Source organism: Saimiri boliviensis, chromosome 12 (assembly GCF_048565385.1).
Source record: "Saimiri boliviensis isolate mSaiBol1 chromosome 12, mSaiBol1.pri, whole genome shotgun sequence".
NCBI lineage: Eukaryota > Metazoa > Chordata > Mammalia > Primates > Cebidae > Saimiri > Saimiri boliviensis.
The window spans coordinates 29,423,327-29,450,522 of NC_133460.1; the positions used below are offsets into that span (position 1 = coordinate 29,423,327).

The 27,196-nt window shown below is 46.3% G+C and overlaps 1 protein-coding gene across 2 annotated transcripts in view; it reads left to right on the forward strand.

Annotated features, from left to right (window-relative positions):
* Positions 1 to 27,196, forward strand: part of GRID1 (glutamate ionotropic receptor delta type subunit 1) — a 779,700-nt gene that overhangs the window by 507,519 nt on the left and 244,985 nt on the right. For both annotated transcript variants that reach the window (XM_039478468.2, XM_074382193.1), the window contains 3 exons: positions 5,422 to 5,592; positions 18,331 to 18,492; positions 19,922 to 20,041. In XM_039478468.2, coding sequence (XP_039334402.2) covers positions 5,422 to 5,592; positions 18,331 to 18,492; positions 19,922 to 20,041 — 453 coding nt within the window. The remainder of the gene's footprint in view (positions 1 to 5,421; positions 5,593 to 18,330; positions 18,493 to 19,921; positions 20,042 to 27,196) is intronic.

The window sequence follows — 27,196 nt, forward strand, 5'->3', positions numbered from 1 at the left end:
AATCTTGCATGTTCTTCACATGTACCCCAAAACCTAAAATGCAATAAAAAAATAAAAAATAAAATAAAATAAATAAAGAAATCAATTTGAATATATAAATTTATTTTACACTTTGCATATTTACTATTACCTAGTAAATTTGAATATGTTCCTATTTTCTAATTAAGAAATTTTAATTCTAGATATATATCCTAAAGAAATTCTTATTCAAGCACACCAAAACACATGCACAAAACAATGTACATGGAAACGTCATAATAGCAAACAAAACAGACAAATGGTAATCAACAATAAGGTGAATAAATTGTAGTGTAGTTATATAATATGATTGTGCATAGCATCAAAAATGAATAAACTAGAGCTGTACCTATCAGCCATGAATCAATCACAAATACTTAATGTTCAAACAGTGGTTATTAAATGTTGGTGTGTATTGGAATTAGCTGGAAAACTCATGGGGTCCCCAGAGACGTTGCTTGTTGAAGTGGGACAGGATTGGACCTTTGTAATTTTATTAAGTTCCCCAAATGATACTGATACACAACAAAGTTTGAGAAGCAACGTGTTAGAACACAATTACAAGAGGCATGCACACTGTTTAGCTTACCCAAAGCTAAGCAAAACGAATGAGACTAAGCTGTATATTATTTGTGTTACACTCCACTAATCATAGCATGACAAAGGCTGCTTCTGTGAGGAGGATGGAGTAAGCATTTGAGAAGGAGGAATCCAACCAAGATGTAGGTAATATTTTATTTCTTAGCTTGCTGAAAGGCATACTGAAATCATTTTATTATTCACATTTAATGTATGTGTTTGTGCATAAGGTATATTTCACAATATAAACTTAAAAAGTAATAAAGTACAAAAGCTTTACTTTGAGCTGGTGCACCCCAGTGAGTATCTACATATGATGTGTTACTTTTGTTTGTGCTGCTGATTTACTGACTTCTAATAGTGGTGTATATACATTGTCTTGCTGCTTCTGCTCATTGACTGCACTACTGGAGGGAATGTGTGCCTAGGACAAAGGGAAAGTTTGTTTTCCAAACAGCCACTGGGATTGCCCTTTGCACACTAAAGAAGGTCCTGATGCCAGGGTGCTCATGGTGGTACAGAACTTGACCTGCTGTATGCAGCCAGGAAGTGCAGCCTGGTGTGTGCAGCCTGACATCAGTGAGCAGGGAGTGAGTGCATCCCTATACTCATCCCTGTGGCACTCAAGGGACCCAGGAGGACCAACAGGACAGGAGCAGGGCCTGGCATAAAACTAAAACTGGCTGATCACACAGGTTTGGGACTGAGGCAAGGAGAAAAGTGACTTTTTTAATAGTCCCCAGGGAAGTGGGGAAGCTGCTTCTGTGGCTTCTTAGATTCTGATTCCAGATATCTCTGGATTGTACAGTAAGAATAGTCCCACAGATTTGAGGAGGTGGGTGGAGTATATTGGCAACCGGTTTACATGCTCTGACCCAGAGCACATGGATGAGAACTGGGTTAGGGAAAACAGGAAGTTCTGCAAGGTACCTACAGACCTTCACTGTGAGAAAGGCATATGGCAGCTAATGGGTTGGAAAGGGAGCCTTCAGGGGTTCCTCGGTGAGTAGAATGGAAAAGAAACAGTGCAGACTAGGGCAGCTGGGGGCAGAGGCTGAGCCCACTTGATGTTGTGGCTGCCCTTGGCCTACTTAGCCACTCACTCCAGGTGCCGCCCCAGGTTGCCTGGGAAAGTGATGGTTGTGCTTACAGAAAAGTACTGGGCAACGCTGTAAGTCAGCTCCACTACAGATTTCCAGGCTCCTGATTGCAGTGTGATAGGGAGATCTCAGTGCTGCTGATTCCCCCTCCAGAAAGTTGAGGGAGCAGGGAAAGTTTAATCAAAGGACTTCTAGAAAAATGACCTGTTTTCCTAGAGTACCCACTGCCATCAAGAGAATGTGGGAAAAACGAAAGGCATGAGACACAACCAATTCCTCTTGGAGGTATACTGGCCCTGATTCACCCTTTTGTGCATAATTTAAATTATGGTCTTCATGACCTCATGCTTTTTCCAGCTAAAAATTCTCTCTACAAGTCCTTTATATTCCGGCTTCAAGGTAAAACTAACAACCCATTCATTGCTTTTTCTTATATTCCTACTTCCTGTTAGATTAAAATGTGATTTCTGTCATTCTGTATCCTGTGTTTGGGGGGGCAGGGCCTTGGTCACCAAAGCAGCTAAGAGCAGAGCTGAGCATGTACATCCAGGCTCAGCTGTACCCTCTGTTCCCCTCCCTGAAGCCCAGCTGTGTTCTAGCCCCATTCCGTCTGGTAGTCCTGAAACGTGGACATAGTCAATTTCCCCACCTTTGGCTGTCTGTTGGTTCCAACCCAATAAAATCATCTTGAACAGTCTTTTGTCTGAAATACAGTTTAGTAGTTTAACCCTAAATCCAATATGTAATAGCATTTTAGTTCTTTTGAAATCCCTGTAATTCAGTATATTTGGAAACTGTTAATTATCCTAAAATGGTACAACCCTTAATGCTTTACTTACTTCCAGATCCAGCACGTGGTTTCAAGTTATCAGGCTTCACACACATCTCAGCTTCCTAAGACCGTTCCTGAAATACATTGTTTACCATCTTACCCTTAAAAATGTTATGTTCTTGTTTAAATGATTTTGAAACCCTCATCCCTAATTCCTAACCTCAGTAACTTCCTTTTTACCATCATATTATCTCAAAACTAGAAATGTGTCACATGCAAGGAGAAAGATTTAAGACCTGTTTCAAAATGTAGCTATTTGTAGTTAAGATTTTGTCTTGTAATTTACCACTGATTTAGTCCCTTCTTAGAAAGAGTGGGCCAGATGCGGTGGTTCATGCCTGTAATCCCAACACTTTAGGAGGCCCAGGCAGGTGGATCATGAGGTCGAGTTTGAGACCAGTCTGGGTAATATGGTGAAACCCCGTCTCTACTAAAATACAAAAAATTAGCTGATTGCGGTAGCAGATGCCTGTAATCCCAGCTACTCAGGAGGCTGAGGTGGGAGAATTGCTTGAACTGAGATTGGGTCACTGCACTCCAGCCTGAGTGATAGAGCAAGACTCCGTCTCGACAACAACAACAAAAGAGTGAACCAGAGCTTTTCTTAACCTGGCTATGTCTCTCTTCCACCACTGAAATTGCTGGCTTACACAGACTATCCCTGACAGAATGGTTTGACTTACAATTTTTTGACTTTACAATGGCATGAAAATGATACACATTCAGTAGAATACCCAGTTTAGTACCCATGAAACCATTCTGTTTTTCACTTTCAGTACAGTATTCAAGAAATCCCATGAGATAGTCAACACTTTATTATAGAATAGGCTTTCTGTCGGGTGACTTTGCCCAACAGTAGGCTAATGTGAGCATTCTGAAAGAGGCTAAGCTGTGATGTTCACCAGCTAGGGGGATTAAATGCGTTTTTGATTTATGATATTTTCAATTATGATGGGTTTGTCAGGATGTAGGCCCATATTAAGTTGAGGGGTGTCTGTATGTGTTCGTTTCCATTTTGTTGTGATTATCATATCGTACCTAGCTACAGAGACAGGTGCTCTCTCTGCTCTCTCCTCCTCCAGTTTTGTTCCTCTCTAATCCTCTCTCCCTACTGCAGTCAGACGTTTTCAAAAATGTAAATCTGTGGCTTGTTTGAGCCTAAATCCTTTCAAGGTCTCCTTATCTCTCTTAGTTTGGCCATTTTGTGTGGTGTACTGACCCTCTGTTCTCCCATCTGGCCCTGCATATGGCTCTAGCCCTGCCTCTGACAACTCTTCCTTCTGCCCTCACAAGCATTCCCTGCAATGGGGCAGTCACTCTGTCCCTCACCAGGTCACCTAAGGTTGTAGCATTTCACTCTCTCTGCTGCCTCTACCCTCTACCTGGATCAGGGAGCTGTTGGCAGCTCCCTCCACCTTCCCTCTACAGCATCACCAACTCCTCAACTGCAACCCTGCCCTGCCTACCAGTGGCACTTTGGCTAACAAGTTCATTCTCCGCAACTGGTTAGCCAGAAACAAAATCCATATTAGTCAGGGTTCTCTAGAGGGACAAAACTAACAGGATTGATGTGTATATGAAAGGGAGTTTATTAAGGAGTATTCGCTCACACGATCACAAGGTGACGTTCCATAATAGGCTCTCTGCAAGCTGAGTAGCAAGGAAGCCAATCTGTGAGTCCCAAAACCTCAAAAGTAGGGAAGCCACAGTGCAGCCTTCAGTCTGTGGCCAAAGGCCTGAGAGCCCCTGGCAAACCACTGGTGTGAGTCCAAGAGTCCAAAAGCTAAAGAATCTGGAGTCTGATGGTCGAGGGAAGGAAGCATCTAGCATGGGAAAAAGATGGAGGCTGGAAGACTGAGCAAGTCTGCTCTTTCCAGCTTCTTCTGCCTGCTTTATTCTAGCCATGCTGGCAGCTGATTAGATGTTGCCCACCCAGACTGAGGGTGGGTCTGCCTTTCCCAGTCCACTGACTCAAATATCAGCCTCACAGACACACCCAAAACAATACTTTGCATCCTTCAATCCAATCAAGTTGACTCTCAGTATTAGTCATCACAAGTCTACCCCTTGTCAGATACCTCAGGGAAACCCCGTTCTGGAAAGAGCTCCTGTGGTCTCCTTTCCTTGCTATGTCTGTGCTCCACAGTGGATCATACTGGGATCTGCTGCCCAGAATTCCAAGGGATGTTGTGAGCTCTAAATGAGCTAATGTGAGCAAAGGGCTTGGTGCAATCAATATGGACAGCACATGTATAGCCCTGGCACACTCAGCATATTCCATCCTAGGATACCCATGAGATTTACAGGGGAGGATAGGGCCTGATTTGTTCCTGGCTGTATCCACAGTGCTTACTATAGAACAAACTTCAGAGATTTAGGTAGACTTTGTGGAATGAATAGTGAATAAATGAATGGATATATTCTCAAAATTCATATATAAATATTTTGTGAAATGAATGTAATTCTAGAAGAATTCAGGGAAACTCATTGTATATTGGTCAACTATGGCAGAGAAACCCAGCTTTCCCTGTCAGAATCAGGTAGGTAACTCCCAAAAGGAGAGTTAGCCTTTCTGTCTGGCTAATGTCTACCATGACCTTTGATGGCACTGGTTCCTAAAAGCTTCACACCTGTGGAAACCAGTGCATCAGTGGTTTAGCCTCAAACATCTTTTTCTGGCCTTTAGGGAAAACGTTGACTAATCTTGTTTGCATCTAAGGGATATCAAGTATTATCTGTGAATAAGCAACTGATGAACTGTGTGACCTGAGCCCATCCCTTGCCCTCTTTGGCATTTGCTGTTCTGGCTGCTGACCTAGATGCCTCCTGATAGTTCTCTTGCAGAGATAGTTCTTAAGCGGATGCTAAGCACGGGCCTGGTTGTTCTTCTAGGAAATCAGTGACCCGGAGATCCTGGATCTGGTCCATAGCGCCCTTGGAAGGATGACCGTTGTCCGGCAAATCTTCCCATCTGCAAAGGACAATCAGAAATGCATGAGGAACAACCACCGTATCTCCTCCCTGCTCTGTGACCCCCAGGAAGGCTACCTCCAGATGCTGCAGGTCAGTGCTCAGCCTCTTCTCCCCACTTCCCTCCACCAAGAGTCTCACCCACACCCTTGGCCAAGGGAGACATGCGGGAGCCTCCTGTTGCCCACCCACTTCAATTACTAGAGCTCCGCCATTTATTGAAATTGAAACTGGTCGACTGGGCAGTGTCTGTGAGGACCACTAGCAGGCAATTATGCCTGTTGTCAGCAGACAGAGCTTATTGGCTCACAGGGTATCTCTGGTATTTAAAAGTTACATGCATAGAGGGTAAAGGGATTCCTGTATCTTATGTCTCTGTGATGACTGCTTGTGGAAATGTGTTTATCTGGCAGGGCTGGGGATCGAGTCTTCTTTGGGAAGTGATCATTTTGAACCTGCTTTAGGCTGTTATTAATACAGATATGACCCTTGCAAAACAAGTTGGGACTGTCCCAGCACATCTGGTGAGTGCTGAGGTTTGGGTCATCCAAGACGCTGCTGGATGCCGAGTTGAGCAGGGAGGGGCAGGACAGCAGGACCATGACGTGGAACCCCACTGGCTTGGTTTCTTCCAAGGCCAGAGGTACCAAGTGTTTCTGGTAACCCTGAGTATGTGCAATTGGCACTAACTAGTCTTGGGCCTTGGAATATGATGGAGAGCTATGTGCCTGGTGTAAGAGATGGTTTCTCTCTGGGTGTTTGGGAGCAACAGGGAAGCAGTGTGGAGAGTATTCACTGGCAGCCTCAGATCCATTTCTAGGTTAGAAATGTGGTGCCTCAGAAAACTTTCATGACGCTTAGTGAGAGCCACAAGACAGAAGGAAATTTCTTCCAGTTGGGTTTGTGGAAATTGTCCAGAAATTTGTACCTGTGATATGCTTGCCATTCAGCATTTGAAACTAGTTCCATTGTCTTTATCCAGCCAGGGATGAGGGGTAGAAATCAGGGTTTCAGAACAGAGACGGTTGTATCTGCCATCTGAGTATCAGCCCCACCCCATAACATTTTGTTCTCACCATGTCAGGGGCCGCACATTTTGGGAAAGGCAATTATTGGAATCTTGAGTGGGGCATGGACATGTGTCAAATTTACCAAAGGAATGAATCTGCTCTATAATCTCATATGTAGGGAGAAAAAGGAAACATGCCTCAGTGGATGGTAAACATGAGAAATGTGTTCCTGGTTGATGGGGAAACACAGTAGGTATTGATTTTATCTGGAATAATCCCCATTCTACCAGTGTCCACTGCCCCAGGGAGCCCACCAGAATGCCTGGGGTCTTTCGGTGGCCCAGAGAGTTTACCCAAGTGCCCTACAGCACTCATGGACTCAAGAGCCCTGGGCACCTGAGTCAGAGTGAAAGGCCCCTGATACAAGAGTTTGTATGTTGAGAAGCTGCTGTTCTATTCTGCCTTCCTTTGTGGAGTTTGGAAGAAATGGTGAAGGCCAAGCAAGTTCCTCTCACTATGCCTTTGTGGTTATCACTCCCAGCCTCCATGTGGATGGAGATGGCCTTAGACAGTGGGACTTAGACTGGGAGTGTGTGCCAATTCCTACCCAGTGCCGGTGGAGAGGGGAATCCCTTTGCTTTCTGTGGGGCCAGAGCCTGTGAGGGTCTCACTCTCTGTAGGGTCTTTCTATCTTCTCTCTCCCTTGAAGGGCTTCCTCCCTCTCCAAATACATGGCACCCTTGACTCATATGCCCTAAATCATTCTCCAGGTCTTAATTAAACCATACTCAGTCTCCTTGAAGAACAAAGATGGGGCCACTTTACATAGCACAGAAGTGTCTGCAAAGGTTGGAGCAGGGGAAGAGGAAAGTGCTTCTCGTTGAAGTCTGTGATGCTTCCTTTTGCTGTGGGTGAAATGCGTAGGTGGGCCCTCTGGTTGCATATCAGATACATTGGATACAAAAAGTCTTTCCACTGGAGGAGTGAGAAAGAGAGACTGAGGGCCCAAAGGGGAATCTAGCTGAGTGCCTACTTAAATGACAGGTGCCCATGGAGAGGAGAAGCAAATGCGCGGCTCCTGGATGTGTAGCCAGACATCATCAAATGAGGTAAATGCAGTGTCAGACCCAGGAACCCTGGGACACTCCAACTCCCCCTGTTCCTGCTGAGACCCAGGCACTACATAAAGAGCAAAGCTTAAGTGCAACACTACTGGAATCTTCTAATAATAGCAGCAGCAGTAAAGGAGGAGTCAAATTGCCTGGGTTCAAATTCTGGTAACTCTAGTTGCTAGCCAATTATTTCATTATTATTATTTGTTTATCATTCTGTGCCTCAGTTCCCTCCTTTCTAAATTGGAGGTTAGAATATTACTTCCAAGAGGCATAATAAAAATTAAATGGGAGAACATCCAGAAAGCATTCAGTTCAGAGCTGAGCTATTAGCAGTACAGGTTGAGTATCTCTAATCTGAAAATCCAAAATCAGAATTACTCTGAAATCTAAAACTTTTTGAGTCCCAGAATTACACTCAAAAAAAAAAAAAAAAAAGGGGGGCATTTCAGATTTTGCATTTTTGGTTTAGGGATGCTCAACTGGAATTGGAATGTAATGCAAATGAAAAAAAAAAAATCCCAAATCCAAAAGCCTTGTGGTCCTAAGCATTTTAGATGAGGGATACTTAACCTATTATCATCGTTACTGAGAAGGTGGACAGGTACATTCAGGGTTTCCATGGATGGGCTAAACATAGCCGCCGCCGCCTCCTTCTTCTTTTTTTTTTTTTGGTGTGATTTAGTCTACCTATCTCCAAAGCATGCTTTCTAAAGGTATTACTGCAGGTAGGAGGGCAGTTTCCACCTTTCCAGCCCCTTATCACAAGCTTTGTGTACCACTTACTGTCCACATCTCTCCCATGGGTGCTCAGTCATAGCTTCCTTGCTTGGGAGATGAGAGGCCATGCCTTTTAGACTCATGTAGCTCTTTCTACAACAGCACGTGACCCTGCTCATCGAAGAACTTGATAAGAAATTACAGGGTGAATCTGTTAAGAATGCAGGTCTCAATAAAAGTTAAATTGCCTCTAGGTGCCTCTCTGTACATATAAGTAAAACACCTTATTAAAGGAATCTCTATCTCCATTTGTTGCATCTGCTTTCTGTGAGGCAATGTGATAAGAGGAAAATGTGGAGTTATTTACTCATCCTGCCCAACAACTACTTGGACAGCTTGTAGATTCATCTCATTTACAAGCCATTCCCTTCCAGTTTCCTCTGTAGCTATTACCACTTCTTTCTTTCTTAATGACAGTGTAGAAGACAAACTAATTTCTACTAGCCTCTAGCTGTGAGATTTATCGGGAAGACTCTGAAATGTTTAGAACAACTAACTCAAGGAAAAAATAACCATTTGTGTCATGGATTATTAACTTTGTCTTGATGAAATTAGTGAAGATCCTTTTGGAAATGGAGCTTTCCTGTCTATCTCTAGTCCCTGCCACCTCCCCGTGGCTGCTCTTGGGATGATCATTCTGGTTTAAAAGTGTCTAGGAGGACCAAGAAGAACAGGGAATTTTTACAAGAGCATCCATCCCTTGACTTCTCTAGTGAGCTGGCCTCAGAAACTCTTTCTCTATGAGACCTGTGGTCAGGGCTTTCTGTGCTCTAAAGCCAACCAAGAACTATTATAACAAATCAATTTGGTTCCTGTTTAGCAGAAAGAAAGTCCCTTGGAAGAAAAATACCTAAATATGTGACCTCTAGTGCTCCAAAAGCATTGCATTTGCCAGCATGCAGACTGCCGTTTATTTTTCCCCACAAAGCACTGTCTTATTTGTGTGTTTCTCATTCTTGTTTTTTTGACAAGTTACTTTAGGGCCTGTCTGATTCAGCCTGTAATAAAAGTGATAACCAGTCCCTCAGAACCCTGAGACTTTGCTAAGACTTCACAGACATCTTTGCTTAGAGGAGAATCTGTAACGTACTTTGTCTCTGGAACTGTACTGCCCTGCGACATCAGGGCTGCAATGGAAGTAACAGGCGTATTATCACATAGCCACCCCATTTATATTCAAATGTGTTCCTAAGGGTTGACAGGCAAATGATGTAAACTGTGTTGTGTGGTCACTGTGGAGCCGGATCCCTGAATTAAGCTATGGGGGCTAATGTGGTGTTACCATAAAATGCTCCCTCAGGTTGAAATTTATCTTCTTTGTGCATTTTAAAATTGTCGAATGGCTTGATGGAATCATTCCTCCTCCGCGCTGCACACAATCTATTAGAGCAGTTCAACCCCTCTCCCTCTAGCTTCCCTATTTTTTAGGGCTTTCTGTACTCTTCCATGGCTAAAAGGGTTTTGTCAACTTGTTGGTAGAAGCCTGTCCTCTGGAGCTTCACAGAGCCTCCCCACACCAGCTACCTTGGATTTCATGTCACTTTCAATGGTTTACTTAACCCTAAAGACCCATATGGGAACATTTAACACAGAGAGTGGGAAAGGCTTTGTCAGAGACAATTGCACAGGTGTTCTCCTTGGGCACAACTGCTGCTGTTCTGGCTGCAGGTGGCCACATGTGCGTTTGGAGCCCAGGGAGTCTTGGGTGTGAACAGATAGCACTCTTCACTCTCCACACTGTCCCCTTACATTCAGCAGTGAGCAGAGCTCCCTGCATCTCCTGTGCCCTCTGTTACCATCTACTTTCTCCTGAGGCTTGGCTGTGGTGCCCTCTCCCAGGACAGGTGGGGTGGCAGCAGTTTTGCAGAGAAACCTCACCTGGGGTGGATTTCTCAAGCTGTCACATCGGTTGTCAGCTCGTCCTCCCCGCTGGACCCTCTGTCGGCTGCTTGTCTGACTTTGCTGGCCAACCACAACCCATCTGAGGATTTGGTCAGAGGTCGGTTCCTTCTGTTTGCCTCTGTGATGTCTCCCTGAACAGTCTACTTTGCTTGATTAATGACAGAGGGAAGAGAAAACTGGGCTCTTTAGAGGTCTGGAGGAAATGCAGCCTTTCTTAATGAAAACATTTCCCACACTTTCAGCTTTGGTGTTGGGAGGATAATGGTCTAGTTCTGACCATGGCCTGCAATTCATCTCCCTTCGCCTCCAAGGATGATTTTTACCTTGATAATGCAGATGCACAACAATTCCCTGGGCTCCAGAGCATAACAAATACTAGGCTGGAGCACCCTAATAAAACATGACTGAAGTCTCAGATTTACTACAGAGAAGGCATACGCTGCTGCCAGGAAGGCAGACAGCCTGGCCACCTGGCAGGCACACCCTCCTCTCCTCCAAGGGCCTCTCCCTTCCACACTGACAAGGGTAGGGATCTCAGCGAGATCAACCTAGGAGCCTGCAGCATTCCTGAGGAGCTCGACACACTTCACGGGGGGCTTATACGCTCATTACCTTTGGTAGTACTGATCCTGCTTCCAGGGACTCAGTAACCAACCAGAGCACCTGGGCTTCCAATGTGCCTGCCTCCACCCTGCCCAGTACTTGCTTAGGTGGAAAATCAGTGCCTTCCTGATACAAGACAATAAATTCCCTTCTGCACAAGACATCCATCATGGTCTTAATGTTTGTTTCCCTCCAAAATGTCTATGTCGAAACCTAATCCCCAAGGTGACGGTATTAGGAGGTAAAGCCTTTGGGAGGTGATGAGGGTGGAGCCCTCATAAATGGGATTTGTGCCCTTATAAGAGACTGAAGAGACCAGAGTTCTCCCCTTCCACTCTGCCAGGACATGATGAGAAGGCACTACCTATGAGCCAAGAAGCACGTCCTCACCAGACAACGAATCTGTAGGCACCTTGATCTTGTACTTTGCAGATCTCAGAAAGGTGAGAAGTAAGTTTCTGTTGCTTATAAGCCACCCAGTCTATGGTATTTTGTTACAGTGGCCTGAGTGGAATAAAGCAGCTTTCAATCTTCTCAGGAGCCTCAGAGACAGTGTTACACATGGTGAGAGTTGAGTGGTGCATTTGCATTGTAGCTGTTCAAGCAGGACTCAGCCTTCGAAGCCCCTCCCCTCTGGGGAATGCTCAGTGTTTCAGAACGCTGCTCCCCTGACCCCAGTGCTCCTTGGTCTCATCTTGATCTCGCTGGCTTCCCTGTCCTCCCTCCGTTTCTTCCCTCTGGGTCTTGACTCTTTATTTTCTCAAGAAAATCAATTTAACAGCCTTACTGGTGGCCTTTGCTCCTGCTGACACAAGGTATTTTCCTAAATAAAATATAGTTACTGATGTAATGGAAATTCTAGTGATAACTTAAAAAAATCTGTTTTTCCATCCCTGGTCCTCAGTCAGCTTCTTGTGACTCATCTCTAATTATCCAGCAGCCAAGAGTATCCATCTGGGTCTCTCAAGAGCTGCAAGCCCCCATCAAGAATTCATGGCTGAATTCTCTCCTGCTTCCCAAAGACACATCCTACCTTTCCCGTTACCTTTCTGAGGACCCACCTCCTGCATGGGAAACTGATGTTGGAAATTTACACTTTGCTAGATCCTCCCATCTCAAGGAAATGCATAGTGTGGGATTCTGGTGGAAGATAGCCAATTCCACATTTATTCATACAGAGCTCCCATCTCTTTCCCCAGCGGCCTCGATCCACCACCACCTGTTTTCTAAGAAGAGGCACCTTCTTTGCAAATGTCTTGACATCTCTTTAAGCTTGTGTTTCTAAGAACATGTTTAGAACTGTTTATTCAGCTTTCAGTAATTCCACGAATACCCATTTACGCCCTTGTTACGCACTCCTTCTCATGTTAGACCTTTCACAAATGTTCCTTCCCTCCTGATTCTCATAAACTCCTCAAAATTGGGAATTTTAATTTCCATCCTGTAGCATGTTCTGATGAGGAAAGCTGGCATGTGTGCAGGCCCAGAAACCCAAGAGAGCAGGGAAGAGTTCATTGTGCCTGGGGCAAGAAGTGGGGAAGTGACTTGGAGGGGACAATAGCGGCTCTGCCGTTGGTGATGTGATATGGAGGTCGTGTATCTGAGAAAGGCAACTTTGTACAGTGTGGAAAGGGAGGGTCTGAGGCTGGAGGCAGGTTAACTAGTGGTTACTATCTGCCTAGGGAAAAATAAGGGCACCTGAACTCTACCCCAACAATGGGAGGTGACCATTGAGTGAGAACATCTGGAGGCTTCCCCAGGACTGAACCCCTTGAGTTCGGCAGGGGATGGAATGCAGAGCACGTGCCTTCCAGGGACGCTGGACTGCAGCTGGCCTTTGTTCCAGCCACAGCCTGCCTGCCTTCCCCACCTCCCCTGCACACCTGGCTAGTCTCATTGCAGAATCCACTGTGCCAAAGGCTCCCGTGGCTGAGCCAGCCTTGCTATGTAAATGTCTGGCTGTTGACTACAGTGGGCCACACTGTCTCCCTCTCAGGAATCAGAGTCAGGGTATTATAAAGCTTCCCCCCACCGCCCCCTGCTCCTTCCACACACTCTGAGCTTTCCTGTATTGGTACCTTTTATGAAACATCCCAGGAGCCTTTCCCTTAAAGAACAGTCCTGCAACACCTCAGATCATGTAGGCCTGAAAGGTGCAGCTTAGCCCTGGGGTCTGTGGCAGCTGTGGCTTTGCCACTGGGGCCTGGAGGAGGCCAGGGACATGTGCCCAGGTACCCAGGTGAGCAGATTTCAGGTGGGACTGGGAATTAATATATTCAGCACTGATTGTTGCTTGATCTCTGACCCTCAAGCTGTAGGAGACAGACGTGACCCCTTCATGCCTTTGGAAGGCTTTAGGGACCAAGAAACCTTGTGGGAGAGGATGAGTGGTGTTGGAGAATACAAATTCATTTTCTCAGTAGTCCTCATGTTCTGCATCCAGACTCCTGTTGACCCCAGCTTCTAGGGACATCCTTGGAGGAGCCCTCAGCTCATACATATTGAAGTCAGGAGCCTGGTTAGGTATTTTATTTGCCTATTCTATTCCTTTCTGTCTCTGCTCCCTCTAAAAACGAAGATGCATGTAAAGACTAGTACTTGGCACACAGGGGTATTACCATCTACATTCCACAGGTGGATAAATCAGGGCTGCCACATTGCACCTCTCCAGGAGCCCAGATCACACTATATTTTATTGTCATCAAGATAAGTCTAAGAGTGTGTAACAGCTTGTTCAACATCACTCAGCAAGTGGATGCTAGTGGAGTATTTCACCCGTTCAATGAACATTTATTGAGTGCTTGCTGTATCCATGCACTGCTGTAGAGACCTGGGTCCAGCAGGGAGCAAAGACGGTCCAGGTTGGGATGAATCCAAAGCTGTTGCCGATCCTATTAGACCACCTGCCTAAGCTGCAACCCTAGTGTGAGAGTCATACTGTAGGATAATTAGCAAAGGAGGAACTTGACATAAATCTCTGGGGTGGCTAAATGAACCAGCCAGTCCTTCTTCCAACTCTCTCCTCACTTAAAACAGAGCCCACGGGCTCCCAGAAAGGCCTCGAGCCATTTTACTGGCTTCTGTCTGGCCTTGATTTCATTCCCTCTGGCATCTCTGACCTGGTTCCAGGTTATTTTGCTTTGCAGCCAGGGCTCTCCTCTGCCATGCCCTTGACCTTGGCACTTTGACCTCTCTTTTGCTTCTCAAATTTATTCTCAGCCTAGAATGCTATTTTGGTTCCTGGAACTTTATGATGCAGTGTTCCTAGGTCACCCAGAGCCCTGGGCTCCTGCTTGCATGCGGATAAGACTTAAATAGTGACAGCATCTGCTGGCTTGTCTTACCTTTGCTAATGGGCTCTGTGCCATGCCTAACCTACAATGTGAGGGAGGGAGGCAAGGACTTCTTCAAGCCAGGACTCATTCTCTGCACCTGTGGCCTGTGGCTCTAGCCTGGGATGTTGGCCCTTGGTGGTCAATGGTGAGTGAGCATCCGTGCATCTGGGGCCCTCTCTCCTTCCAGACTTCCTTCTCAGGGGGTTGGCATGACCAACCCTGACACTGGTATTCTAGCCATTTTCCCTGAGGAAAGGCTTCTCTCATGTTTATCAGGATGTAGAGAGGGACCCAATCATAAACTGCCTTTCTACCATCTACTTGTGATCTTTTTATCCAAAATCCTTCTCGAATAGATTGAGAGGGTAGGGCCTTCCCCAGCCTCTGCATCTCCACCAGTAAGGATCAGCTAAAGTCAGTTTGCACAAAGTATGTCACCACACTTAGGATGCTGAGGTTAGAGAGCAGATGGAGGAGCCACAGATTATTACTGCAGTGTTAGGTTATGCCCAAGGCAGAGAGAGACAACATCTTACCAGGAAAGAGGCAGGAGTACGTGGAGTAGAAGAAAACAGCTCCATGGGAAGATCAGGAAGATGTTCAGACAAGAACAAATTGCTGTTTGAACAAAGGAGGCTCTCTCCAAAGTTAAAGTTGGAGAGGAAAACATCTCTTTTATCTGCTACCCATTTTCTATAATTTCTCTTTTTGGTAAAAATTTCTCTTTTGTGGTTAGTATGTACCTTCTGAGAAGATCCATCCATCCATCTATCCATCACTTCATCACTTCATCCACCAATCCATTCATCCATCTATCACTTCATCACTTCATCACTTCGTCCACCCATCCATCCATCCTCCCACCCACCTACCCACCATCCATTCATCTACCCACCCACCCACCCACTCATCCATCCATTCATTCATCTACCTACCCACCCACCCACCCATCCATTCATTCATCTACCCACCCACCGACCCACTCACCCATCCATCCATTTGTCTACCCTTCCATCTGTGCATACGTTTGTCTACCATGTGTTCAGCCATGAAGCATACATTAAACACTAGCTATGTGCTTTGGTTAGTGCTGAATTCTAGAGATGCTACTTAAAGAGCTCAAAGATTGCTGAAGTAAACACATTCATGAGTGACAACATGTATAATGAAAGTGGATACATCCAGGGTGATATGTGGGCAGAGGGCAGGCCTATCTGTGCCTGGAAAAGATCGTTGCTCAAGCCTGTTCCTGTCAACTGGGATGTATTCATTCTTCGAAGCAGACACACATGTGGGAGGACTGAGGGCTTCCTTTGGCCTTTCTGAGTCATGTCCTGCTTTTTCCTCTTTGTTCAAGACTGCTCTGCATTCATACATTTGTTGAGTACCTTAATTCATTGTGAACAGAAGTGCTGAAGTGAAAGAGGGAGATTCCATTGGGTTATGGTCTGAGCTGCAGCTGAGCTGGTGCTGTGGGCTCTGCACTGATGTGTGAGTGTGAGGATGGGTGGAGGTAAGGGTCAAAGAGTCCTGGCTGGTTAAATAGCATCAGCTATGAGTGGGTGGCTGGGAGATCCATGAATGTCTTCAGAAGAGAAATCTTTACAACATCAAGGACTCTCAGCTTCAAGTTATTCTTTTGGGAAAAGAAAAGAAAAGAAAAGAAAAAAAAAAAAACAACAAACCAATTCTAAGTGGCTTACATTCCTTATAATGACATCTACATTACGGGTTTGTTTTCAAGAGGGGAGGAGTCTTAGCAACACATGCAGTGGTAGGAGATCCTGAGGGCTGGGAGTTGACGGGAACAAAGAGTGAATTAGTCCTGCTCATTGAGGAAATGCTCCTCTAGGCCTCAAGTGGCTGGGGGCACAGTTCTGTCATGGTGTTCCCTGTGTGATGGAGGGTGAGTTCCTGGTGGGTAGTGGTACTAAGTTATCTCCCTGCTGTCAGGTAAGCACTTGTGTGCTGCAGGCCACCAAAGGGGGTCAGTTCAGGCACTGACCTGCTCCCCCTCAGCTTGAGGCTCCTGTTTTAGCACACTCTTGACACCTCTGCAACATCTGACCATCCCGTCACACCTGCAGCGTGCAGAGGCGCTGGGCATGCAGCCCACAGTGGTCAGAGCTGGTGCACAGGACAGCGGCAGGCAGGACAGAGCTCTTCAATTGTCTGTGTACAAGGACATCTACAAGGGAGGCAGTCAGCTCTGCCTGGATGTGACATGCTGGGAATGGCCCTTGAGGGCTGCACAGGTGTGACGGTGCAGACCTTTGTGATGCCTTGCACCTCCTATGGGCTCACCTCAGGCTTCAACTGCAGTTGCTGGAGAATTCCTGCCACCTAAGTTCTCATCTAAGGTTCTGCTTTTGGAGCACCTGGAATAAGAAACATGAGGAAGTAAATTGCAGGCAGAGAACAAGGCAGAGAGGTGTTGTGGTGTGGGGACTTACTGGGGAGGGAGTGGGTGTGAGGCTGGGGGAAGAGGGGTTCTTTCTGCAGCCCAAGGAGCCTATTTGATCTTCCCAGGAGTCCTGTGAGGCTGACATGATTTTCTATTTTTATCTGGTGATTTTGTTTTTCTTAAATATTTTTAGCAGACGACTTGCTGTTTAGGTGTTCAGGAATGGTCCCCTTGACCCACTTTGGCTGCCTGTTGTTTGTGCAACAGTTATTAGTTGGGGTGGCCAAAAACCTGACTGAGGGTGGAGGCTACCTCGCCCTCAACCCCTTCCCTCCTCCTTCTCTCCTTTGTGCTCTGATATCCCCGTGGAGGGCTGGGGTAGCGTGAAGACAACATCTGAGAACAGGGCTGTCCTTCTCCTGCAATTAGCTCCCACTGGGCCCCTGGGAGGGTGGGTGTTATCTACCAGCTCCTCCAGATCCAGATCAGGGTCTGTAGCCACAGTCAGGAGGCCGAGCCTGGCCTGCCCACCCTGACTCCACACATGGGTTGAGCCCCGATGCTGCACTGTCATTCTTCACACTGTTACCCTCGATTCTCACTCATGGAATTACCCTCTAGACCTCTGAGACGGGGATGTTTCTCCTAGGTCCCCGTCTAGGGAGCCTAGAACAGACAACTAAGCAGAAGGGTGGTCCTCAGATGGGCACAGTTGCAAATCCCAAATGTGTTCCCTGGGTGGCAGTGACTCCATTGCACAGCAGGCACCAACTCCTCACCTCTTATTACCACTGTCCTCACTGTCACCTGGTCACTTGGGCCACCATTTACCTTAGACCCGTCCAGTGACCAGAGTGGTCTTTCTGAGGCCCAGCTCTGACTTCCAGCTTTCTGTACACTGACCCAACAATGGTGTCTTTTTCCTTCTGCTGTTCCTCCTTAGCAAGGCCCCAAGTCTTTGCAAGGCTCAGTCCCCGCTTCTCTCTTGATCCTGCTCCCTCCATATTGTACCCATTGACATAGTTGTCTTGAACTGTTTTCAGGTCCTCTAACCCAAGGATCCACCAATAGCGACCGATAGGGCAGATCCAGTACGTTGCCTGTTTAGGAAAATAATGTTTTATTGATCATGGCTGCACTCATATGTTTATATATTTCCTATGAATGCTTTCGTTATATCAGCAGAGTTGAACAGTTGCAAAAGAGACCACTAAGCCTAAAATCTTTACTAGCTGGTCGTTTACAAAAAACTCTGGTAGACTGTGCCATGCCTGGCCCTGTTTCTTGACACCTTCATGTCTTTGCAAATGCTGTACCCTCCCTTTATCCTACTAATCCTTTGACCACATGCTTTCTGCTTATCCTTTCCTCCATCCTTCACTATCTGAGTGGGTAACTTGCCTGTGTGCACATCTCAATTAGGTACAAATCATGGTTCTCCTTGTTGATGTACAGGTGCACCTCCCAATTTAGTTCCTGTGTCAGGGCAAGGTCTTATTCCATTCAGGACTCCAGAAGCTGGCTGGATTTTTGAAAGAACACCTAAAAGCCGAGGATCTTGGTGTAGATACTGAGCACCATAGCTCAGTGTTGGCATCCTGCATTCCTCCTTTTCTCTGTGGGTTTCTCCAAAGCTCTTTGGAAATACACCTGTGGAAAAGGTTTCACTGCCTCTGTCTTTGCAGATCTCCAACCTCTATCTGTATGACAGTGTTCTGATGCTGGCCAACGCCTTTCACAGGAAACTGGAGGACCGGAAGTGGCATAGCATGGCGAGCCTCAACTGCATACGGAAGTCCACTAAGCCATGGAATGGTGGGAGATCTATGCTGGACACCATCAAAAAGGTACGTGTGAGGGGGCACTCCTAACCTGGCCAAAGAAAGGCCCCTTCTTTTACCTCCACTGTGTTCCCCCTCTAGCAGCTGGCCTGAAGCTGGGCTCTGTGTGGCTGCCCTGGTAGACCCCTCCCCATGCCTCTCTCCTTGTCACTCTTCCTGTCCTAGCATCTGCAGGCTAGGTGAGCTGTGGTCCATGGATACATATTATCATTACTGTCTTCAATTTAATATAAGAACTTCTGAGAGGTTAAGCAACTTGCCCTAGGCCACAAGTAGGTATGAAATGGAGGCAACTGCCTATCCCACCTCTGCCAGGTACCCCTCTATGCAGACCACCACTCCCCAAGAGAGGAGTGCACCTGTGTGTGCACTTGTGATGTGTCTCATGGGCTGAGGAAGGACACTGAATTAGAAAGCTGGATTTGAAGTGAATTGAGCAGTCTCTAGATGATTTGCTAGAGTGAATTGGCATTAAAGGCTTCAAAAGAGCATATAGGGAAATCTATAGTGTTAGGAATTTAGTCACAATGAATTGCGTGTGGTTTCAGTAACAGTGAACATGTTCTAGTGTAGGTGATCTACTGCAGCCCAGAGCAGAGTCGGGGCCCCTTCTGGGCCAGCTGTTTCTGGGACTCTCTAGACTCACAGGGACTATGAGAGAGAAATCTGGATGAGAACCTCACCCTGGGCTTGGAGAGAGAAAGGGGCTCAGCCTGGCTCCCTCAGCCTCCCTCAGCCTCCTGCTCCTATGGAGCCCACTGAGCGAGTAGAGTGAGGCATGGGGACCGCAGCCAGTCTATGCCAGATGCTGTACTTTGTACACATTTTCTCCTCCAGTCCTTGTGGGTTCTATGATGTGGAGCTAATTAACTTCAGGCCAAAGCTGGGAGATGGGCAGTGTGCCCAAGGTGGCACAGGTGGCAAAGCCGGGATCTGAGCTTGGGTCCAGGTTGTGCCCTCTAATGCACATGGCTGCTGCCCTTCAACTTAACCATCATGTGTCTGATGTGTCTCTTGTTGACCTTTGAATTTCCTCTTGGGTCAGGCTAAGATGAGCCCCTGGAGCTGATTGCAAGGGGAGGACTAAGCTTCAGGAGGGTGGGGACAAAAGCTGCCATTGTTTAATCTCATGGCTAGCATATGGTGCCTGGCACATAGCAGGGACTCTAAGCATATAGATGACACGAATGACAGGTGCAAGCTTTAGGGATTTCTCCCATAAGCAAAGGGCCTCGAAAGTACCAATCCTACTCTGAGGGCCTGGGACTGCCAGCCCGTCTTGTCCTCATTACAGCCTGTCCATGGTTTCAAGACTCTGAGTGCCCCCTTCTTGGTGAAGTATCCACTTCCTTTCTCCTCTTAGCCTCTGGGACTCCATCCTCTACCTTAACCATATATTCATCACCCTCCAATGGTTTTTCCCCCTCTTCTGCAGGGCCACATCACTGGCCTCACTGGGGTGATGGAGTTTCGGGAGGACAGTTCGAATCCTTATGTCCAATTTGAAATCCTTGGCACTACCTATAGTGAGACTTTTGGCAAAGACATGCGCAAGGTAAGCCTCAGGCTCCCTATCTCTCAATCTTACTGCTGTGGTGCCACTGAAGTGTAGCAACAGCTACAGGGTCCCTGGGCTTCCAGCAACTGTTTACTGGCACAGATACCCTCCCTCCTAGTGTCTCTCTGCTGATGCTACCATTGGCTGGTGTTTATAGGGCATGCTAGGCAGTAAGTGGAGAGAGGTTTCCAAACAGGAATTGTCATGAATGGCCTCTCTTTGAGTAGGGCAGGGCATCTGGTAATAACTGGGTCCTACTACTTGGATCAGGGTACCTGCTTGGAGGCTATCAGGGACATTGTGTTTTCTTTAGCGCAGTGAAATCAGCCCAACCACAGGGACAAGTGTGAATTGTGGTTGAGGCAGAAGAGAGAGGTTACAACCTGAGTGTCCTCCAGATCCAAGAGTGAGACAAGGCCACAATCAGAAAACCAAGCCTCAAGGCGGGTGGGAATTGGAAAATGCCAGAGCCCATTGGAAAGAGAAATGAGAGACAGATGAGTAGAACAACTCAGAATGAGGTTTGGCTTTTTTATTTGGTGCTGGTGTTGGTGCAGGTGGCAGGCCTGAGTCTTCCCAGTGATACTTTCCCTCTTCTTCCACCTTTTATGGAGGATAGAGAACAGTTTTTCAGGATTGTAGACAGTGGAGAGGTAGCCTTTTATCCAGGGTGGGGATCCTCAAAGTTAGGGGGACCCATGACACCAAGAGTCTAGGACAAAGAGGCCAATATGGAAAGCAAGGGCTGGAGGAGTTATCCAAGTGAAGGACCTCAGATGTGGTCACTGTGAGCGGATGTGGAGCTGATGGTGGGTATCCTGGTGTGGTCAGTGGCTGGCTGTCCTAGGCCTAGCCAATTCCACAGGCTTGGATGGCATCCAGAAATGGCCTGTACAGGAGAGGCCGGAGATGAGATGACTCATGGTGTAGACGAGACACAGGGGCTTGGTCTTCTCAGGAAATAATGAGAGCATTAACTGATTGGCATGTATTCAGGCGTAGCCTCATGTAATCACAGACATGCTCAGACACACACACAAACACACGCATACACACTTCATACACTTTGGAGGAAGATGTCTCTACTATTGATGGTGCCTGGAGCGTGAAGGACAGTCCTTGCAAGTCATGAGCTCTCAGCAGGAGCTGAATAAGCCCTCAGCAAAGAGACTTTTAGCTTGGCCTCAGCAGTGGCTAGGAGCAGTGCAGCTGGAGGCAATGGCTGAGTGATTGATGTTGGGGTACTGAGAATCTGGGTGGGGGACTTCTTCAGTTTTGCTCCTGAGGTCCAGGGAAGAAGGACGCATATGTGAACTGGTGGAGGGTGTAAGAGCTGGGGAACAGGGAGGGAGCAGTGTAGAGCTCATCAGTAACAGAGGGGGCAGAAGACTAGCTCTCCAGAAAGAGGCTGGGTGGCCTAGGTCCTTATGAGAAGGGGGCTGGGGATTTTCAGCCAACTCTGTGATAGAAGAGAGAGTCATGGATGGGTCATATAAATAATTGAAGTTTCAATCATTGGTTGTGACACAATATCTGACATACATGCCTTCATGACATTTTGGAGCTCAGAGGTTTGTTGGTGGCATCCTAGAGGGGGTTGGCTAGCAACTACTCTGTGACTCCCTATAGAAGGCCAGGGTGTGACCTGTGATGTCCAGGAAGCCAGGGCTGTCCTATGATGTCTGTTAGGAATGCCCAAAGTTGTGAGACTTGGTGAGGGGATGGGGATAGGTGGTCAGCATTGGTTTGGGTCATGACCACAAGAGATATGGGCTTGTACTGGGACTCCCACCAGGTAAGTGGGGCTCTTTCAGTCACTCCGGCGTGAAAAAGCTTGCGAAGTATAGCTGGCTGCCGAAATAACTGCTCACGTCGGCCACGGTCCTGATGCACTTGCCCTCATCACCAAGTCTTATTCTGAAATTAGGTCCTGCCTGCTGGCTCCTTCTGTCTCCAACCCACTTCTTTTGGTAGGAATTCTGCCTGTGGAGGTCTCCGCCTTGTCTTAAGCAGTGGACCCTCCAGTCCTGTGCCTGGCACTGTGCTGGCCACCCCAGGTGCCTGAGTGAGGGGGAGGCACTGTGTCCTCCACTTCCTGTTTCAGGTGTCTAGGCCTTCCAGGTTGCCAAGGGAACGCACCTCAAAAACCCTGAAGCCAGTGGGAGCTGGAATTTCTCAGTCTAAGGAGCTTTGAGCAGGAGGCCTGAATGTAATTGAGTTGGAAGGGAAGCTGATTTTCAAGTGGGCTTTATTTTAAAATGTATCTTTTTGTCATTTTAAAATCTGCCCTTAATAACTGCATATCCCAGTTGTTATCTGTCTGCCTGGCAGCTTATCGCTGCTAAGGAGAAGTTATCTGGAAAGCAGCGAATGGGATTTACTGTAGCAAATGTTTGTTATTCCGGCCCAGGGTGCATTAAAGCAAGTCCAGGGGGTTTCAGATGAAGCAAGGGGAAGGGATTAGGACTGTATCATGGGGGTAGGGCACCCTTTGAAGGCAGGGCTAAGTGGTGGTTCCAGGTGGGAGATGGGGCTGTGAGGGGTGGGGCTGGGAAATAGGGGTAGTTTAAAAATAAAGGACGTGCAGATAAGGGAGAAAACAATTGAGGATGGGTGGCAGATTTGAGGGCAGGATCCTGAGCCACACTAAAACAGTACAAAGATCAGTCATCTAAGGAGTGCCCAAGGTCGGGGTCCAAGGGGTCACAGCTCTCTTGGCCATGCAAGATGCACAGCTGCTGAAGGAGCCAACTGAGCAGACTCCTAGATGCTATGGTGCTAGGCAGGGGCAGCATTCCCTGCAAAGATTATATATGCCGACAGGAACAAAACCAGACACAGACTAAGCAGATTCTTTAAGACTTAAACCAAGAGGAATCATTTACATTAAGGAGCAAGATATTTTCTTAAACTAAATATCCCGGAGGGAAATCTCAGGAACGGTGAGTCACCCAAACATTTTAGATTAAATGGCATCAAGAGACTGTAGATTACTCAGCCCCTTCATCAGAGGGAAGGAGTGGGTGATCGCCTTTCACTGCAGGGTGCTGGACAAATACTAATTCAATTATCTCATCCAGAAGTATGTTCTTAGTGAAGGAGCTTTGTATGGAAAAATCAAAGGTCTGTGTCATCAGCTTGCTGTGTAACTACAAGCAAAATATTGTTTTGTACTTGGAGCTGTCTGGCATGGGTCTGCCACCAGGCGTAAGGTTTGCTGGAAACTTCCAGCTCTCAAAGGCATTGGTCTGACATTTGTCTTGGGGATGGGGGTGGTATATGCTTCTTCTATCCTGTTGGAGGCATATTTTTTTCAGGGCTCAGAAATGTAATAGGATCTCCTCAAATTTCTACTTGGCTTTGTTTCACTTTGCTCAGACAGGAATTTCCAAGAGAATTCCAGGAACGTGCCCATGTAGATGTCCTTAGCTCATGAATGAGCTCTGACACGTCTGTCAGAGCCACCTGTAGTTAAGTTCCCAAAGGTGGGGTATGTGGGAAGCTGCTGGGTATAGGGAACAGGCAGGAACCTTAAGCATCCACTGTGTCTAAAGGTGCATTGTATGTATGTTGCCTCATTGACCTGGGCCTTTGCTTTGCTCCTGGCACTGCCTCTCCTGACTTTCTGCACAACTTCCCTTTTCTGAACCTTTGTTTCTTCAGATGAAAGTTGCATGTAATATGAGCCTACTTGTTGGATGGAGGGGTCAGTCAGTGTAATGACACTGTGCAGCACTTTGCAGTGAGGGTGTGCTCATATGGCACAGGGCATCAGCTTTGGGCAAATGGGACTGTACATTTTCTCTGAGCGTATCTATCTCAGACTCCACAAGAGCAGAGAAGCACAGGAAGCCCTAAAACACAGCCTGCAGCCTCGCAGTGCCCTAGACTATAGCTCTAAAACCAAGGCCAGAGGTAAGAGTCTCCCTCTTGCAGCCTTGAGCTGGTGTGGCTGGGATCACTTAGCTCTGTGTGCCAGGACTGTGCCAAACTCCCCTTTTATGCCTGGCAGCAGATGCCCAGTCCTTATAAAGACCAAGGGCTGAGAGGGATCTGTGGAGCGTCACCTCTGATACAATTTTATTTTCAGGACTGTTTTGGTGTAGATGTAATCATCTCAAGAAGAAAAACGTGGTTGTCTTTCCCCCCTCCGCAAGCATGACTTGCCCGGATAGGAACACTAGTTACAGCCCAGAGGAAACATTTCTCCATGACCTGATTGCTGAAGCTGTCCGCCTTTCTCCATCCTAATGGCACTGGTGTAGGGAACTCATTCTCTTCCACTAACTCTGGATCCCTTGTGCAGCAAAATCCTGGGAGAACTGCCAACTGCTCACAGGCCCTTTGAACCTCATTTTCCATGAGTGGCATCCACCCGAATCAGTGGCTCAGTGGAGGGCAGTGGGTCTCCTTGGGCAGGAGGATGGGGAAGTAGGCGGGAGCATCTGGACAGCCTGTGGGTTTGCTTTATGCCTGCTTCCGGAATGAGGGAGACGCTGATGGGGTGTGAGAGAAGACAGCTGTTTTCTTCTTTCTGTGGAAGAGAATCCAGTTAGGACCAAGAAAGGACAAAGGAGCATTTTATCCGGGGGGGGGGGGGGTGTCAAGCTTTTCTCTTGCCCTCGAAAGTCTGATCAAGCAGGACCCAAATGTATTAAAGAGTCATAGACGCACATGTGCTGATTGCAGTAGGTGGGGGATTGGAGTCTGCACAGCTCCATTTGGGAAACCGAGGCTCAGAGACTGGGAGATACATAGAAGCAGCAAGCATGAGGCTGTGCTGGGCTTGGAAGGCAGATTTCCCGGGGGTGAGTGGGGTCGGCAGAGGACCCAGAACACCCTTTCTGAACTTCAGATGCTGCAGTTCTGTGACTCGCTCTCTCCCCATCAGCTCACGTTCTGCTCCAACCTTCCCCAGTCAGCATTAGGGCATCACAGGCCCTTCCTGTTGGCTGGGAGCCAGCTGAATTGAAATTTCCACCACCACTCTTGGCTCAGCCTCCTTGTTCAGCAGTTTCCCAGGGAAATGGAAGGGCCTCATTCTCCTTTACTAGTTTAAGACGCTTCTCCTAACTTCTCTGTCAATTTTGATTCTTCATAAAAGCTGGCTTTGGGTGGGAATCAAATCTCCCCCTCCCTTGAAGTTACGTTCCCGGGAGAGTCTTGTGGCTGCTGCTAATTCACTGAGTAATAACTGCTCTTTGTGCAGCGATTGCCACACCGTAGGACCCCAGTCCTCCCTGAGCTTGAAAGTGCATCATTAACATTCTCGTGCAGATCCGCTATGCCGTGTTACAAATTGCCCCACATTCTTGGATTTGGAAGTTGTAAGAGGTGAAGTCAGGTTGAAAAGGCTAACTCTGATAATGAAGTAGGAGCTGTCTCTACCTGGTGGCTCCAGCAGTTGGTGCTAGGAGCCTGGGAAGTGGGCACAGCAGTGAGGAGGGGGGATATGGGCAGAGGTGGGGTGGCGAGGATCTAGTCTGAGGATTGTGCAGTGTCTTTATTAAGCTGCTCCCATAGAGACTCCCAGCTGTGCACAGCCAGTCGCAGAAGAAAATAAACTTCAGTCTCTTCATGGTTTAACATTCTTCCAGTGTATTTTCAAAGTAAAATGTCAACCGTTCTGAACCCTTGTGCAGAACTATTTTTGACAGAGCCGAAGATTGAAACAAACACTGCTGCTTCCGCTGAGTAAAGGGATACAGAAAAGATGCAATTAAGTATTTCATTTTAGGTAACATTTTATCAATGCATGCATACATATCAGTACATAACATTTTATCAATACATTAAGGGTAGAAAGTTCAGAAAATATAGATAAATGAAAAGAAGAATGTAAAAGTCAGCTACGATCTTTAAACCAAGAAATAAATGCTGTTAGTGTTTCTGGTGTATTGTCTTTTTTCTTTTCTCCCTCCATACATAGAGTTCGTATGTATATTTATCAAATCTCTATTTATTGTAATACATTTTATATGTTGACTTTCCTACTAAATGTTATATTGGAAGTATTTCCTCATTTCTTTATACTTTACAACTATGATTTTTTTTCCGGTGGAAATAAATACACTGCTCGACTTACAGGCAGCCATCATTTATTTCATCTTCCTATCTGATGAATATTTAGGTATTATCACCACATTATTATAGAACAATGTTGTCATGAACATCTAAAATACATACGATTTTAATTATATCTATATTTATTTTCTTATATTTTTTAAGAAGTAGAATTACCAGAACAAAAATAATAATTCTTTTAGGCTCCTAATGTACATGATTCATATTTCCAAATTGATTATAGAAAGGCCTAATAACTTTCACATCCATGAGTAGTATATAAAGTTTATATTATATCATATGCTAAAAAAGTGTGGTTGATATATATTAAACATTTTTGCTAGTTTGGTAGCAGCAGGAAAAAGCGATATACTAAATTTGCCTTTTTTGTGAGATTATACATTTTAAAGTATAATTATTGGTCATTTGTATTTCACAATTTTGTAAATTATACGTTAGGTTCTTTGCACATTATAAACTCATACAACCTCTCTTTCAGAAAGGAATTGATAGTTATTTGTGTTCAATATATTGTTCCAATAAATTGTTTGCCTTTGAATTAAAAAATATTTTCACATACAGACACTTAAAAGTGTATGTGGTCAAATAATTAGATTATTCATTTGTAATTGTTTTTCTTTTTTTATTGTACTTTAGGTTCTGGGGTACATGTGCAGAACATGCAGGATTGTTGCATAGGTACATACATGGCAATGTGGTTTGCTGCCTCCATCCCCCGGTCACCTATATCTGGCATTTCTTCCCCTGTTATCCCTCCCCAACTCCCTACCCCTGCTGCTCCTCCCCTAGTCCCCCCAACAGACCCCAGTGTGTGATGTTCCTCTCCCTCTGTCCATGTGTTCTCATTGTTCAAAACCTGCCTATGAGTGAGAACATGCAGTGTTTGATTTTCTGCTCTTGTGTCAGTTTGCTGAGAATGATGGTTTCCAGATTCATCCATGTCCCTACAAAGGATACAAATTCATGGTTTTTTTTAATGGCTACATGGTATTCCATGGTGTATATGTGCCACATTTTCCTTGTCCAGTCTGTCATCGATGGGCATTTGGGTTGGTTCCAGGTCTTTGC